The 15,417-nt window shown below is 41.3% G+C and overlaps 1 protein-coding gene across 4 annotated transcripts in view; it reads left to right on the forward strand.

Moving 5' to 3' along the window:
- The first annotated feature begins 273 nt into the window (after positions 1-273).
- SLC25A38 (solute carrier family 25 member 38) overlaps positions 274-15,417 on the forward strand; it is a 36,554-nt gene continuing 21,410 nt past the window's right edge. For 2 of the 4 annotated variants that reach the window (XM_058183991.1, XM_058183992.1), the window contains exons 1-6: positions 957-1,296; positions 3,544-3,665; positions 5,288-5,372; positions 9,281-9,460; positions 9,833-10,001; positions 10,921-11,087. In XM_058183991.1, the coding sequence (XP_058039974.1) occupies positions 1,195-1,296; positions 3,544-3,665; positions 5,288-5,372; positions 9,281-9,460; positions 9,833-10,001; positions 10,921-11,087 (825 nt within the window). In that variant the 5' untranslated portion in view covers positions 957-1,194. Of the gene's footprint in view, positions 485-579; positions 1,297-3,543; positions 3,666-5,287; positions 5,373-9,280; positions 9,461-9,832; positions 10,002-10,920; positions 11,088-15,417 lie in introns of those variants that run through there. The other 2 variants (XM_058183993.1, XM_058183994.1) reach the window with 2 other exon arrangements.

Here is a 15,417-nt window from a genome sequence, read left to right on the forward strand (position 1 = left end):
TAGTATTTTAGTATATATGTTCCCTTCAAATATCAATATAAATCTTAAAGCTTAAACATATTATTATTGGACCTTACAAAACCAATCTATTATCAATAACTTTTTGAACAAATACTATTAATAACATGAGCATAACCATGCTATCATTTCATATCTTTTATAAACCTTTGGGCACTTTGGAGCCGAAGTCACCGAAATTGTTATTGAAAAAATAGAACCCTGAAGCGGAATAACGATTAGAAAGATGCCTCTCTTCATATTTCGTATCTCTAGGTTGGTGGTTCCTTGCTCTTCCGCTAATCAACTTGGATTAAAAAAAATTGAAGGAGGAAGCCCTTTTGACAATTGTCGAATTTTGTTTTATTATTAATAACTTTCTTGTATTGTTTTTTGTCAATTAAGGAGGCCCTTTCATAGGTTTTAAATGATACAAAAATGGACTCCTGCTCTGCTCCAAACGCAGCACGAAGTGGAATTTACAGCGGTAAGAACAGAAGCGGTTCAACTTGTGGTTTGTAACACGATCCAGTTTCGGGGCTGGGAAGCATGGATAGAATGACTTGGGAAATCTAAAGTATAGTGCCTCAGATTCGGTTCACAACAAGATGGCTTAGAGTGTTGTAATTTGTAAACTATGGCTAATGGTACGTTGACCATAGTTCCAACTATGACTTGGTACGTTGGAACAGGTTGGTGCAGGTCCTAACACGGATAGTGCCAGTAAAAGAAATCTTTTTCGGGAATTCTTGAGAAAGACCCCCCGAAGAGCAAGCGCAACACTGGCTTGTCCCTTCTCTCAAAAGTAGGCTTCTCGGATGTTTTAAATGGAGTTTTTAAAAATTCAGGAGATTGGATTTCTTAGCCACCATGAGCTGAAAGATTGTTTGCTTGCAAAATAATCAGATGCAAGAGGAAAAGATTACAAAGTTATTTTCGTTCTAGAGGACCTTAACTTGAGAAAGGATTTAATCGTGATCATGCTTTCTCATCGATCACCATTCTCTGTATCCATCTTGGTCTGGGGTGCCTCTGAGTCCTGCTCTAGTTAAAGTAAACCGAGCACAAAGGCTTCTTCAGCGAAGAAAGGGTTACGAAAGACATTTTCGTCTTGGCTTTATCCTCCTTTCTGATTGGCCGGTGACGGAGCGAGCTGCCGATGTCACGCTCCTTGCTCCCAGATACAAGCTGCGTGGAATGTCCGGACCGGCAAAATCTGAATCCGAGTTGACAAGTTGTTTTGGCGCAGGATCAGAAAAGGGCCCCGGTTCCTCTGGAAGGACAAAGGAGGCTGTGCTGGTTGGTGAAATAGTTTGCCTCACATCGCATATCTCTCTGATAAATTAACTGACTTAAGAAAAGGGAGGGATGGTAACATTACTCAGCAATGATGCCTCCTGAGTTCCGTGTGGCTTAGTTTTCCCCAAACACTACCTCATACCTAGTGTATAGTATTATCTATATGTATAGGGAATGTGTATTTGTTCTTACCAAACTCACTAACAGATCCCAGGCTCCTCAATCTGGACTACAAGGTTATTGTAGCTGTGGGATCCCTATCAAGAGACACAGTTATATAAGGACTATAGATACAGATAGGCGCAGCGTGGGAGACAATCATGTAGTTTGCTTCTCTGTGGCATTAGTATACTTTTATCCTGCCCTTTTTATACATAGCCCAAGGTGATGAACATGTTTAATATTCCTGTGTTGTGCAAATTTAATTGTACCCAGAGGTTTTAATGGCCTGAAAAGCTAGAAGTGGGAGGGCCTGTTAAATCACCATTGGGAAGGTGTTCCTCAGCATAGGGGTAGCCTTGAAGCTTCTTGAGGTACCTCTAGATGACAAAATTTCAGGGAGGGGACCTTGAGCGTGCCCAGCCTATCTAGGATGACCTAGGATGGATGGATATTCTTATGCAGTCCTGCATATAACAAGGTCTTGTGCTATGCAGGGCTTTAAAGGTGACAACAAGCATCTTGAAGAAAACTGGAAGCCAGTACAGTTTGTGCAACAAAGGTATAACATGGATGAACTTATGGACACCCAAAACTATGTGTGTCGCTGTGTTCTAGACCAGTTGTAACTTTTGAGCGATCTTCAAAGGCAGACCTATATAGAACGTATTATAGTAATCCATCTGACAGTTGAGCTAGGCATGAGTTACCATGAACAAGGCCTTCTGGTCGAGGAAAGGGTACAGTTGGCACTGTTTCACCACAAGATGAAACTATGCTATGGCTTCCATCTGCTCAACAAGCAGGAGCTCTAAGTCCAAGAGAACCCCCAAATTGCACACCAGCTTGGTCTAACTTGTCCAGGCTTGTGCTGTTGGCTGATTTCACTCCACAATTTCATGTAGATGTTAAAGAAGAGTGGCAAAAGATTTGGGCTCTGAGATACCTCACATTGTAGGAGTTGAGCACTCATCTCTCCTCCCTTACCAATACCAGCTGGAATCAGCCATGGAGGAAGAGAACCACTGCAAAACAATGTTTTCCACTCAATCCCTGGGGCCATTCCAGAAGAATACTATGATTGATGGTATTGAATGCTGCTGAAAGATCCAAGAGAGTCAGGACAATTGTACCACTGCCATCCCAGGCCCTCAAAAGGTCATCAGCAAGCACAACTAATGCCATCTCAATGTATATCCCGTCCTGATCCGAAGCTGAAAAGGGTCCAGAGAATCTACTGGTACTTGATCAAGATAATGACTGAAGGTTCCTTAATTTTATGATAGGCATTTGGCTTCTTCAAAGGATGATAGTTTCGGCTGGCATGTTCATACTCTTTTTTGTTGACTAGGCTATTGGTTGTCAGCTGACCAACCAATCCTTTTTGAGAAAAGGATAATGATTTAAAAATACTAATGTTTATCACCTGAATACTTTAGAAGGCAAGTCTGAAGTTACGGGTGCATTTTACATTTTGTACAGCTGCTCCTTACAAGCAGTTTGTTGGTTTTAGCCTTTTTAGCTGATAGGCAATATTTTAAGCTATTCTGTTGAGACATCTGAGGTTACATGATCTCCTCCTAGGGGACTGAGATGCCACAATTCTGATTTCATGCTTTCTACTGACATCATTCTTTCTTGGAGTTCCTTTATTTCTAACTTTTTTTGACTCAACATGCTTCTTGAATTTTTCCCCGATTACTTGAAGATGTAAACAAATTGTAGATATGTAGACAAATGAATACTTGTGTTGACAGAAATTTAAATTCATCAAATAGCTGCCATATTAATATGGTGAAAATGTTTTTAACATAGTTACAATTACCCAATTGTAAGTATAATGAAGAGATTGCTAATGTTTTAAACAAGAATTATAAGGTAAAGATTTTTACATGAGATTTGAGACATTATTATGCTTTCTTAAGAATGGATGTCTATTATTTATTTGAAAACATTTATTTATTAAATATTACCTAATGTAATCTTTATTTTAATGACTAGAAAGTCTGGAATATGGTTATTAAAGAATTGTGTAGTTTTAATTTTTGACTGTGCATACAATCTAATTTTGTTTGTTTTTCTTCCAAGATGCATCCTGTACTAAAAGCCTTTTTTTGTGGTTCTATCAGTGGAACATGCTCCACCCTGCTCTTCCAGCCTCTTGACTTACTTAAAACTAGGCTGCAGACTGTGCAGCCACCTGTCAGTGGGTAAGTATTTCAAATACTTATTGGAGATTCTTCTGCTGTTGGCCTTAAAGCCCTGGGCTAAAATCAAGTGATTAAGTGATGGGAAAGGGTGAAACTGATATAACAATGAGACAGACAAAGTATAGTCCTAGGTTTTACATGATTTTACCCCATATTGGGGTTTTATTGAATAAAAGGTATGCATTAGGAGTCCTGGTAGCTCAATGGTTAGAATGCAGTATTGGAGGCTAACTCTGCCAATGGTCAGGAGTTCAATCCTGAGTGGCTCAAGGTTGACTCAGCCTTTCATCTTTCCGAGTTTGGTAAAATGAGGACTCAGATTGTGGGAGCAAAATGCTGACTCTGTAAACCGCTTTAGAGCAGGGGTATCCAAACTTGGCAACTTTAAGACTTGTGGACTTCAACTCCCAGAATTCCTCAGCCAGCAAATTCTGGGAGTTGGTCCACAAGTCTTAAAGTTGCCAAGTTTGGACACCCCTGGTTTAGAGAGTGTTGTAAAGCACTGTGAAGTGGTATATAAGTCTAAGTGCTATTGTTATTCCTTATAGGAAAAGTTGGTGTTAATGCCTTCCCTGAGTACAGGCTGACTTTATTGATGAATCTCAACTTAATTGTGCAAAGAGATAAACATTCAACTAGCACATCTGAGTTATTCCAAAATTCAGGAAGATAGTTTCTCTACATCAGTGGTAGTCAACCTGGTCCCTACCGCCCACTAGTGGGCATTCCAGCTTTACTGGAATACTGAATCACTTTCCTTTTTTTAAATTTAATTGACTTTAAAAAAAAAATTCATAGCATTACTTAAAAACATTTTCATTAAGTTTTCATAAAATTGCCCGTGACAATTTAAATTTCTGAAAATATACTATACTTATCACCTGCGCATAAGTTTAGTTCACGTTACGTAAGTGAAACTAAATGGTGCTATAGGGCGACTGCAAATAAAAGAGCCTCATCCCAGAATAGCTTGCGCATCTCCCCCACACCACCCAGCTGTAACAGACAAGCGGAGCTGGTAGCCGATGCCCCCCTCCCAACCCACGATCCACGATGCGTGAGAGACATGCGCAGACAACGATATAAATCACCATTACTGTGGAACCGGTGGGCGGTTAGAAAATTTTACCACTAACAGAGATACAAAAGTGGGTGGTAGGTATAAAAAGGTTGACTACCCCTGCTCTACATGGTTGCTTGTAGTGGAGAAAACAGCAAAATTTTGCATTTTTCTCTAAAAGTAGTATTGGGAATCAATAGATAAAACCTGGAATTTTAGGCACGTGTATATATTTACATGCATCTAAATAACTTCAGGAAAAAACATCTTGGTCGCAAGAGGAACTTTGCCAATGCTGGATAGGAATTATGTTTTGGTCTCAATGTATATAGAAATTATTGGGTTTAAGAACAGGTTGTATATGGTATCAACTATTTTGGTAGAGAATGTTTCTGAACTGGGAACCTTCAATCTCATAATTAGAGCCAGTACAATTGCTGGTATTTATGGGGGGGATAGTGGGGTAGGGAGGCTGTTATTCAGAATGTACCCTGATGGAGAAGCTGTATAAATGATTGTTGAGCTTTACCTGTTTCTAATATCTAATATATTTTTCCCCCAGATCAGGTCGTATTAAGATGGTAGCTGTACTCTTCAAACTTGCTCGTACAGAAAGTATATTTGGGCTATGGAAAGGTGTTTCTCCAGTGAGTTGTCTCTAATAATAATAATAATAATAATAATAATAATAATAATAATAATAATAATAATAATAATAATAATAATAATAATAATAATAATAATAATAATAATATTTTAATTTGTATACCACCCTTCTCCCAAAGGACTCAGGGCGGTGAACAGGCAGATAAAATATAAATACACACAATAATTAAAAACATCCCTTAAAAAACTAATTTAAATGCCCAAAATGTTAAAAAACGTACTCCCCCGTAAAATCACAAAATTTTAAAAACCCATCCAATAAAAATAAAAATCAGGCTAGTCCAGCCATACGAAATAAATAAGTTTTAAGTTCGCGGCGAAAGGTCCTAAGGTCAGGTAATTGTCGAAGTCCGAGGGGAAGTTCGTTCCACAGGGTCGGAGCTCCCACAGAGAAGGCTCTCCCCCTGGGGGCCGCCAGTCAACACTGTTTGGCTGGCGGCACCCTGAGGAGCCCCTCTCTGTGGGAGCGTACCGGACGATGGGAGATAGAAGCCGGCAGTAGGCGGTCCCGTAGATAGCCCGGTCCTAAGCCATGGAGCGCTTTAAAGGTGGTAACCAATACCTTGAAGCGCACCCGGAAAACAACAGGTAGCCAGTGCAGTCTGCGCAGGATAGGTGTTATGTGGGAGCTCCGAGGCGCTCCCTCAATAACCCGCGCAGCCGCATTCTGAACTAGCTGAAGTCTCCAGGTGCTCTTCAAGGGGAGCCCCATGTAGAGAGCATTGCAGTAGTCCAGGCGAGAGGTAACGAGAGCATGAGTGACTGTGCATAAGGCATCCCGGTCCAGGAAGGGACGCAACTGGCGGATCAGGCGAACCTGATAAAATGCTCTCCTGGAGACGGTCGCCAAATGGTCTTCAAAGGACAACCGACCATCCAGGAGCACGCCCAAGTTGCGTACCTTCTCCATCGGGGCCAATGATTCACCCCCGACAGACAGACGCATCTGCAGCTGACTGTACCGAGGTGCCGGCATCCACATCCTTGGAGGGATTAAGTTTGAGCCTGTTCCTCCCCATCCAGACCCGTACGGCTTTCAGACACCGGGACAGCACTTCGACAGCTTCACTGGGGTGGCCCGGGGTGGAAAAGTACAGCTGGATGTCATCAGCGTACAGTTGGTATCTCACCCCAAAGCCACTGATGATCTCACCCAGCGGCTTCATATAGATGTTGAACAGGAGGGGTGAGAGAATCGACCCCTGCGGCACCCCACACATGAGGCACCTTGGAGTCGATCTCTGCCCCCCTGTCAACACCGTCTGCGTCCGATCAGAGAGGTAGGAGGAGAACCACCGATAAACGGTGCCTCCCACTCCCAACCCCTCCAACCGGCGCAGCAGGATACCATGGTCGATGGTATCAAAAGCCGCTGAGAGGTCTAATAGGACCAGGGCAGAGGAGTAACCCCTATCCCTGGCCCTCCAGAGATCATCCACCAGTGCGACCAAAGCTGTCTCCGTACTGTATCCGGGCCGGAAGCCGGACTGGAACGGGTCTAGATAGACAGCTTCATCCAGGTACTGGGGTAGCTGACATGCCACCACACTCTCTACAACCTTCGCCGTAAAGCGAAGATTGGAGACTGGCCGGTAGTTCCCTAAAACAGCTGGGTCCAGGGAAGGCTTCTTGAGGAGGGGTCTCACCACCGCCTCTTTCAGGGAAAGACCCCCTCCCGCAAAGAAGCATTTGTAATCCCCTGGAGCCAGCCTCGTGTCACCTCCTGAGTAGCCAGTACTAACCAGGAGGGGCACGGATCCAGTAAACATGTGGTGGCGTTCAGCCTACCCAGCAACCTGTCCATGTCCTCGGGAGTCACAGGATCAAAGTCATCCCAAACCACCTCAACAAGACGGGCCTCAGAACCCTTGCCTGGATCTACCCAATTTTGATCCAATCCGTCCCGAAGCTGAACGATTTTGTCGTATAGATAACCGTTAAACTCCTCGGCACGCCCTTGTAGGGGGTCCTCCCGCCCCTCCTGTTGAAGGAGCGAGCGGGTCACCCGAAACAGGGCGGCCGGGCGGTTATCTGCCGACGCAATGAGGGAGGAAACGTAGGAACGCTTCGCAACCCTCATTGCCACTAGGTAGGTCCTACTATAGGACCTAACTAGTGTCTGGTCAGCCTCAGAGCGGCTGGATCTCCAGGCACTCTCTAGGCGTCTTCTCCGGCGCTTCATCTCCCTCAGCTCCTCGGAGAACCAAGGAGCTGGTTGAGACCGACGCCGGGTCAGAGGTCGCAAAGGCACGACACGGTCCAAAGCTCCAGCCGCGGCCTGTTCCCAGGCCGCAACTAGCTCTTCAATCGAGTCATGGGCCAGGTGCTCGGGAAACGGCCCAAGCTCCGTCAGGAACCTCTCCGGGTCCATCAGGCGCCTGGGACGGAACCAGCGCATTGGTTCCGTCTCCCTGCGGTGGTGGGTAGCGGTCAGAAAGTCTAGACGAAGGAGAAAATGATCTGACCATGACAACGGTTCAACAACTAAATCATTTAAAACCAGATCATTAGACCACTGGCCAGAGATAAAAATCAGGTCTAGGGTACCTCCCCCGACGTGGGTAGGGCCGTCAATTAACTGAATCAGGTCCATGGCCGTCATGGAAGCCATGAACTCCTGAGCTGCCGAGGATGCTACGCCGGCTGATGGCAAATTGAAATCCCCCATGACCAACAGTCTGGGGGTTTCAACTGCCAACCCGGCCAGCAACTCCAACAGCTCAGGCAGGGCTGTAGTCACGCAGCAAGGAGCCAGGTACGTGATCAACAAGCCCACCTGAGTTCTACGACCCCACTTCACGAAGAGGGATTCACACCCAGCTATCTGAGGCACAGTGGTTTCCCTCGGCTAAGTGATGTGACCTTTTTTGCTTGAATTGGATTTGTTGGAGTGAGCTTATTTTGAGTTTGAATCCATAAGAAACCATAATCTTTGCCACTAAAAGCCAGTGGCAACCAATTCAGGAATAAATTTATCCAACAGTGGCTCAAAACAGAGTAAACATTTCATTGAACATTGTTGAGCCAAGTGATACAGTGGCCATAGAGCTTTCAAAATGGAATTTGGAACTCTGAAAGTGAATGCTCAGGTGACATAGTGATCCAAGTAAACTATATGTGATCAGAGTAAGTCATTATGTGATCTAAGTTCTTTTATGCCGAAACAATGGCCAGATTCCTGCCATACTCAGAACGACAATCTAACCAAATTCTAGATCACATGCTCAGTGAACATGGCCAAAGAGTGTTTCAGCTGTTTTTCACAAACATAAATTACTGATTATTTGGATTACATGGAAGTGTAATTCATTGGGCATTAGTACCCATTTAATCACAGAATGTGGAAACACCTCTCTCTGGTGATTAGATTAGATTCCAATACTGCTTTACTTGATCATACATATTGTAAAAAGGGTTGATTAATATTCTTCTTCCCAAAGGTGCAGTGACAATTTTTCCTTATTCACATCATCTGTGGTTCCTTTAGTTTGATTAAGGGCATCTTGAAAAAAGTGCTTGCACATAGATGTCCTGATTTCTGAAGAATGAAACTTAAAATTTAGATATAGGAGCTGAAATATCTGACGAGAACTAAAGACCATGGAAGTTCAATACAAAATGACTTTAGACAAGTTGCCTTTGTCCAGTGCCCTCCCTATCCTACTTCATGCAACTTTCTTGAGTTTCTTGTATGAAATGCAACATTGTTAAATTGGGAAAAATAGATTGTGCCTCACACCTTTTGAAATAAAAATTAAAAATTGCCAATCAATATCTTTTAATAAATATCTTTTATTGCCAATCAATATCTTTTAATTAATATAAATTAATTTGTTTCTCTGCATGATTGACTCTCTCTTTGTGTGTTCTGCTTGCCATCACTTTTCAGTCCTTTGTACGATGCATTCCAGGAGTTGGGATTTACTTCAGCACCTTATATATGATAAAACATCATTTTATGTGGGAACACTCTCCTACTGCCTTGGAATCAATTGTTTTGGGTGCAACTTCACGAACTGTAGCTGTTATTTGTATGTTACCCATCACAGTAGTGAAAACACGATATGAGGTAAGGAATTGTTTTCTTCTTTTTTATTGGAAAATTTTATTTATATACTTCTAATTCTTTTATGTTACTTCACTCTTTTCAACTCTAAGTAACTTACAGCAACAACTAAAAAAATTAACCATAGAATAAGCTTAATAATATCAGAAATAGTCAGGAGCATTAATGCCATGATTTTTTAAACATTTGTGATATAAATCCTTCTAACAATAATAAATTGCTTCCATATCAATATCACTAGCTTACAATGGTTACAATATTATTGTTTTTACTTTAGAACTTTTTTCTGCTCCATATGCATTTTAAGTTTTGGCAGAAATTCGCATTTGCTTATATAGGAGAATGTTCACTTTGATAATTACATTTGATTTACAGAGTGGAAAATACAGCTATGAAAGTGTGTATGGAGCCCTGAGAAATATCTATCAGTCAGAGGGGGCCCAGGGTTTATTTAGTGGCTTGTCAGCAACACTTCTTCGTGATGCACCTTTTTCTGGCATCTATCTGATGTTCTACACACAGACCCAAAAGCTTGCATCATATGGTAAGTGAACAGGTTTTGTAGAATTTAGGATAGATGAAATACTTTCCATATGAGATTTTGTGGCAAGAAATCTTTTACATCTTTATCTTTAAAATATCTTTTTGAATGTCATTTGTTACATAAAACCAGCACTTTGTAATTGCTCTTACCTTTGAAATTGCCCAATGGAATATTCTTGAGTCCACACATGTTACATTTCTCTTTGTTGTTCTAAATCATGACCTTGTTTTTGCAGCATAATGATTCTGGGTCCAAGAATCTTTTAACCATTGGGAAGAATGAATGGCTTGGTATAAAGAATGTAAAAATTAACCATGTGTTTCAGTTTGAATGCTTAGACATAATTCTGACACAAGACAGAATCCTGTGGTTGAAAAAAGGAGGTATCTTTATTTTCCTTGACTTTAATATTGATCTGTATGTTCAAACAATCTTAGAAGTTTTATAAGTGTTACTTTCAGGAATGTAGAATTAATAATGTAAATTTAAACCAAGCTGTCATATAACTTTCTGGAATTTGATTTCTTTCTTAGTTGTGTACCTATTATAGCTGATGAATTTAAGAGGAAAATGATGCTGAAAGAATTTTTCTTTATCTTAACTATATAAATAGGAGTGAAACAAACATGATATATTCAAATGTTTGCCATTTTCAAAACACTGAACATTTTGCTAGGATCATCTTAATTTTGGAATGCAGTACGACAAATTAATGCAATCAGATTTTTCAGGGCCTTCAGAAATCCATCTTCACTTCATTTTCCAATTATTCTCCTTTTCAGTTTGAATTTTTCAGGTTTTAAAATACTGACTCTAAATTAGTCCTTACCTATAATCTGACATAAAAGATTTAATTGTTCTACTTATTCTTTGCAGCAATTCATCGTAAAATGAATTGGGTTTGCTTGCTGTTTTTCAGGCCAACCAGATACAACAATTGTACCACTTATGAACTTTGGTTGTGGAACTGTGGCTGGAATTCTGGCCTCATTAGCTACTCAGCCTGCTGATGTCATCAAAACACACATGCAACTCTCATCTGAAAAATACCTTCAGACTTCCCAGACTATTGCCTTAATATTCAGGGTAAGGCTGAATGCATTAAGTGGTTAATAGTATTTTGGCTCTTAAATTACCAGCAGCAAAATATTTCTTACTTAAAATAAATCTGATAGCTGACTTCATTTTCATCATGTTTCTGAAAAAGTATTCCTAAATAAATTTCAGCAGGATTTTTCAATGATTGGATATATGTGCAAACAGCATAAAATCTCTGCACAATGAAGTTGTGAATACTACAGCTTAGTCTAATTACCTCCATTAATTCATAATTAGCATTCTGAAGCATAATGTTGGTTCCTGTTCTATTATGGGGTTGCTATTGCTTTTGATACAATTTAGATTTTGTCCAAAAAGAGAGGAACCCTTCAAGGATACTGATTATCACCATGAATGCCATTGTATTTATTCCTCTGTGAACAATACTGAAATACTCAGGGCATGGCTATCAAACATCAAAAACATCTGTCAGGCTATTCCATCTCCTCTATACAGATTATTTAAAGCTGTATGGAAAAATATATGAAATAGAATATCAACAATACCCAAATATGCAGCCAAAATATTGCAATGGAGTTTGGACTGGATAGATGCCTCTCTCCCACCCACTCTAAACAAGAATGGAAAAATAGTGAAAATTAAAGGAGTTAAGATGCCCTATGGAAAATAACATCAAGAGTCTGAATGAACGAGACAACATCATGCTGACAATATCAAGCATACTGAAATCAAGATGGAAGTTAGTAGTGAATACAATAGAAAGATCCAAACTCAGTGAAGGAAATACCATCAGGTGATTAGCACCTGCACAATTCCAGTCACAAGTCCAGTCACAATCACAATTCCACAATTCCTGACACAATACCATCAGGTGATTAGCACCTGCACACTGGACTCAAGCAGAATTAGAAGCCCTGGATAGGAAGACCAGAAGAATAATGACAATGAATCATGCCCTTTATCTACCAGTGACAATCTCTACTTAACCATGGAATATGGGGTTAGGGCAGGGGTCTTCAACCTTAAACACTCAAAGAGCCATTTGACTCATTTCCCACAGAAAAGAAAACAGCAAGAGCCACAAAACTTGGATGGGTGTGGCCATCTCAGTGTCACATGATCTCCCTAGCCATGCCTACCCAGGTTTTATGGCTCCTGGTGTTTTCTGTGGGAAATGGCTCTCTCTTTCTCTCTCTCTCTCTCCCTCCCTCCCTCCCTCCCTCTCTCTGAGTTGATGAGCAAAATGGCAAAACTACTTTCAGGACACTCAGGGACATATTTCTCCCTTAAAATGACAACATCCCTCCCTCCCTCCTTCCCACTCTCTTTCTTTCCCTCCCCCCCCTCTCCCCTGTCTCCTCCTCCCTCTCTCTCCCCTGGGAGGGGGGAAGGAACCCCTGAACTGGTGCTGGGTAGTAGGAATCTGACGTCCAGAGACCAATGAGCAGCACGCTCAAGACCAGCTGGCTGGCAGGGAGATAGGCATCATAACACTGGCAGCTTTGCAGGAAAAGCAACTGACATCTGGGAGGTGGGAGCAAGCCCACAATGACGCTGCTCTTGCCAGGGGCAAGTAGAGCAGGTCTCATAATGGGCTCCAGGAGGAGGGGACCCCGTCTTCCCCATTGTGAAGCACACTAAATTTTATTGTGCTGCGAGAGCAGCAACACCAAATGGACTGCGACAAAAGCGGAATGCTGTTTCACGCAAAGGCAAGTGTAGGGGTGCTTCACTCATGCACTAAGGCTCCACCCATCGCCACTGCCGCAACAGGATGACAACTCTTTCATTCCTCTGCCGTGACAGGGAGCAAAGTGGGTTACCAACACCCAGGTTAGGGTTAGGCGGGCACAGAATATTGCAAATATAGCAGATAGTTAAAGGAGAAAAAGGGGCATAGGAAGAATGTCTAAAGGACAGTGAAGAAGATACACTGAAGCTAGTATACTATGAAGACTTATTGATCATTAACAGGCACAGTGAGATAAACCACATTTATATACTATTCAAAAGAGACAATGAAAAGCTAAAAAATGTTGGAGATATTAAATGACCTACAAAAAAGACCACACGAAGAATAGAAAAAAGGCATGGCAAGGCAAAATATTACATGGCCAGTACAATAAAAGAGTAGGTAGGTAGGTAGGTAGGCAGATATATATGTTCAGTCGTGACATATATATCTATATCTATATTTATATCTATATCTATATCTATCTATCTATCTATCTATCTATCTATCTATCTATCTATCTATCTATCTATCTATCTATCTATCTATATGTCATGACTGAATTGTGAAGTCTTTGGTGTTTTCTGAGATAGATTATTTTAAAGCAGATGTTTCATTATCAGGCTAGATAACCTCTTCAATGCTAGAAGGGAATAGGGTTTGTTCTACATTTATTTATATTATCTTGCTATATTCGTTGTATACAGTATCTTGCCCCATCAGTATTGATGGTGGTGGTGTTTTCTCCTTGGTTGTTCTTTAATTAGTCTTTATTCATTGCTTGCTTGTTTGTCTGAGTTGGTAATTCCTAATTGGGATATTGTTTACTGGTTGATGGTTATTCAGTGTTGCTGCTGGTGTTAATCCCTGGTTATCTGGTATTAATTACTGGCGAGGTATTCTAATTTTTTTTTAGCTTTTCACTCTATCTTTTGAATGATGTATAAATGATATGCCCCTTCATGGATTACTGCCTTGTCGTGGCAAAGGGGCTTGTGTAGCTAAATGAAGCTATGAGCTATGCCTTGCAGAGACACTCAAGGCGGACAGGTCATAGCAGAGAGTTCTGATAAAACGTGATCCACTGGAGAAGGAAATGGCAACCCACTCCAGTATCTTTGCCATGAAAACCCCATGGACAATATCAAAAAGAAAAAAGATATGACGCTGGAAGATGAGCCCCTCAGGTCAGAAGGTGTTCAATATGCTACTGGGGAAGAGCGGAGGTCTAGTACTAGTAGCGCCAGAAAGAATGAAGCGACTGGGCCAAAGCCGAAAGGAGGCTCAGCTCTGGATGTATCTGGTGGTGAAAGGTAAGTCCGATGCTGTAAAGATTTTTTCTCCATAGGAACCTGGAATGTAAGATCCATGAATCAAGGCAAGCTGGACATGGTCAAACAAGAGATGACAAGACTGAACAGCGACATCTTAGGAATCAGTGAACTAAAGTGGACACAAATGGGTGAATTTAATTCAGATAACCATCTGGTATACTACTGTTGGCAAGAATCCCTCAGAAGAAATGGAGTAGCCTTCATAATCGATAAAGGAGTAGGAAAAGCAATACTGGGATACAATCCCCAAAAAGACAGAATGATCTCAATTTGAATCCAAGGCAAACCATTCAATATCACAGTAGTCCAAGTCTATGCCCCAACCACTGGTGCTGAAGAGGATGAAATTGACCAGTTCTATGAAGCTCTACAGCACCTTATAGAATTAACACCAAAAATGATGTCCTTATCATCATGGGGGATTGGAATGCTAAAGTAGGAAGCCAAAAGATAACCGGAATAACAGGCAAGTTTGGCCTTGGAGTACAAAATGAAGCAGGGCACAGGCTGATCGAATTCTGTCAAGATAATATGATGGTCATAGCAAATACTCTTTTCCAACAACCCAAGAGACGACTCTACACATGGACATCACCAGATGATCAACACAGAAATCAGATTGACTATGTGCAGGCAAAGATGGAAAAGCTCTATACAGTCAGTAAAAACAAGACTAGGAGTTGACACTGGCTCAGCTTCTCCTTGCAAAATTCAGGCTTAAATTGAAGAAAGTAGGGAAAACCACTAGGCCACTCAGGTATGAACTAAATCATATCCCTGATGAATATACAGTGGAGGTGACAAATAGATTTAAGGAATTAGATCTGATAGACAGAGTGCCTGATGAACTATGGACGGAGGTTCGCAACATTGTACAAGAGGTAGCAACTAAAACTATTCCAAAGAAAAAGAAATGCAAGAAAGCAAAATGGCTGTCTGAGGAAGCCCTGCAAATAGCTGAGGAAAGAAGGGAAGCGAGAAAGAGAAAGATACACCCAGTTGAATGCAGAATTCCAGAGAATAGCTAGAAGAGATAAGAATGTATTCTTAAATGAACAGTGTAAAGAAATAGAAGAAAACAATAGAATAGGGAGGACCAGAGATCTCTTCAAAAAAATTGGAGATATGAAGGGAACGTTTCATGCAAAGATGGGAATGGTAAAGGACCAAAATGGCAGGGACCTAACAGAGGCAGAAGAGATTAAGAAGAGATGGCAAAATTACACAGAAGAACTATACAAGAATGAACTTAACATCCCTGATAACCACGATGGGGTGGTCACTGACCTTG

This window comes from Ahaetulla prasina, chromosome 4 (assembly GCF_028640845.1).
Source record: "Ahaetulla prasina isolate Xishuangbanna chromosome 4, ASM2864084v1, whole genome shotgun sequence".
Classification (NCBI taxonomy): Eukaryota; Metazoa; Chordata; class Lepidosauria; order Squamata; family Colubridae; genus Ahaetulla; species Ahaetulla prasina.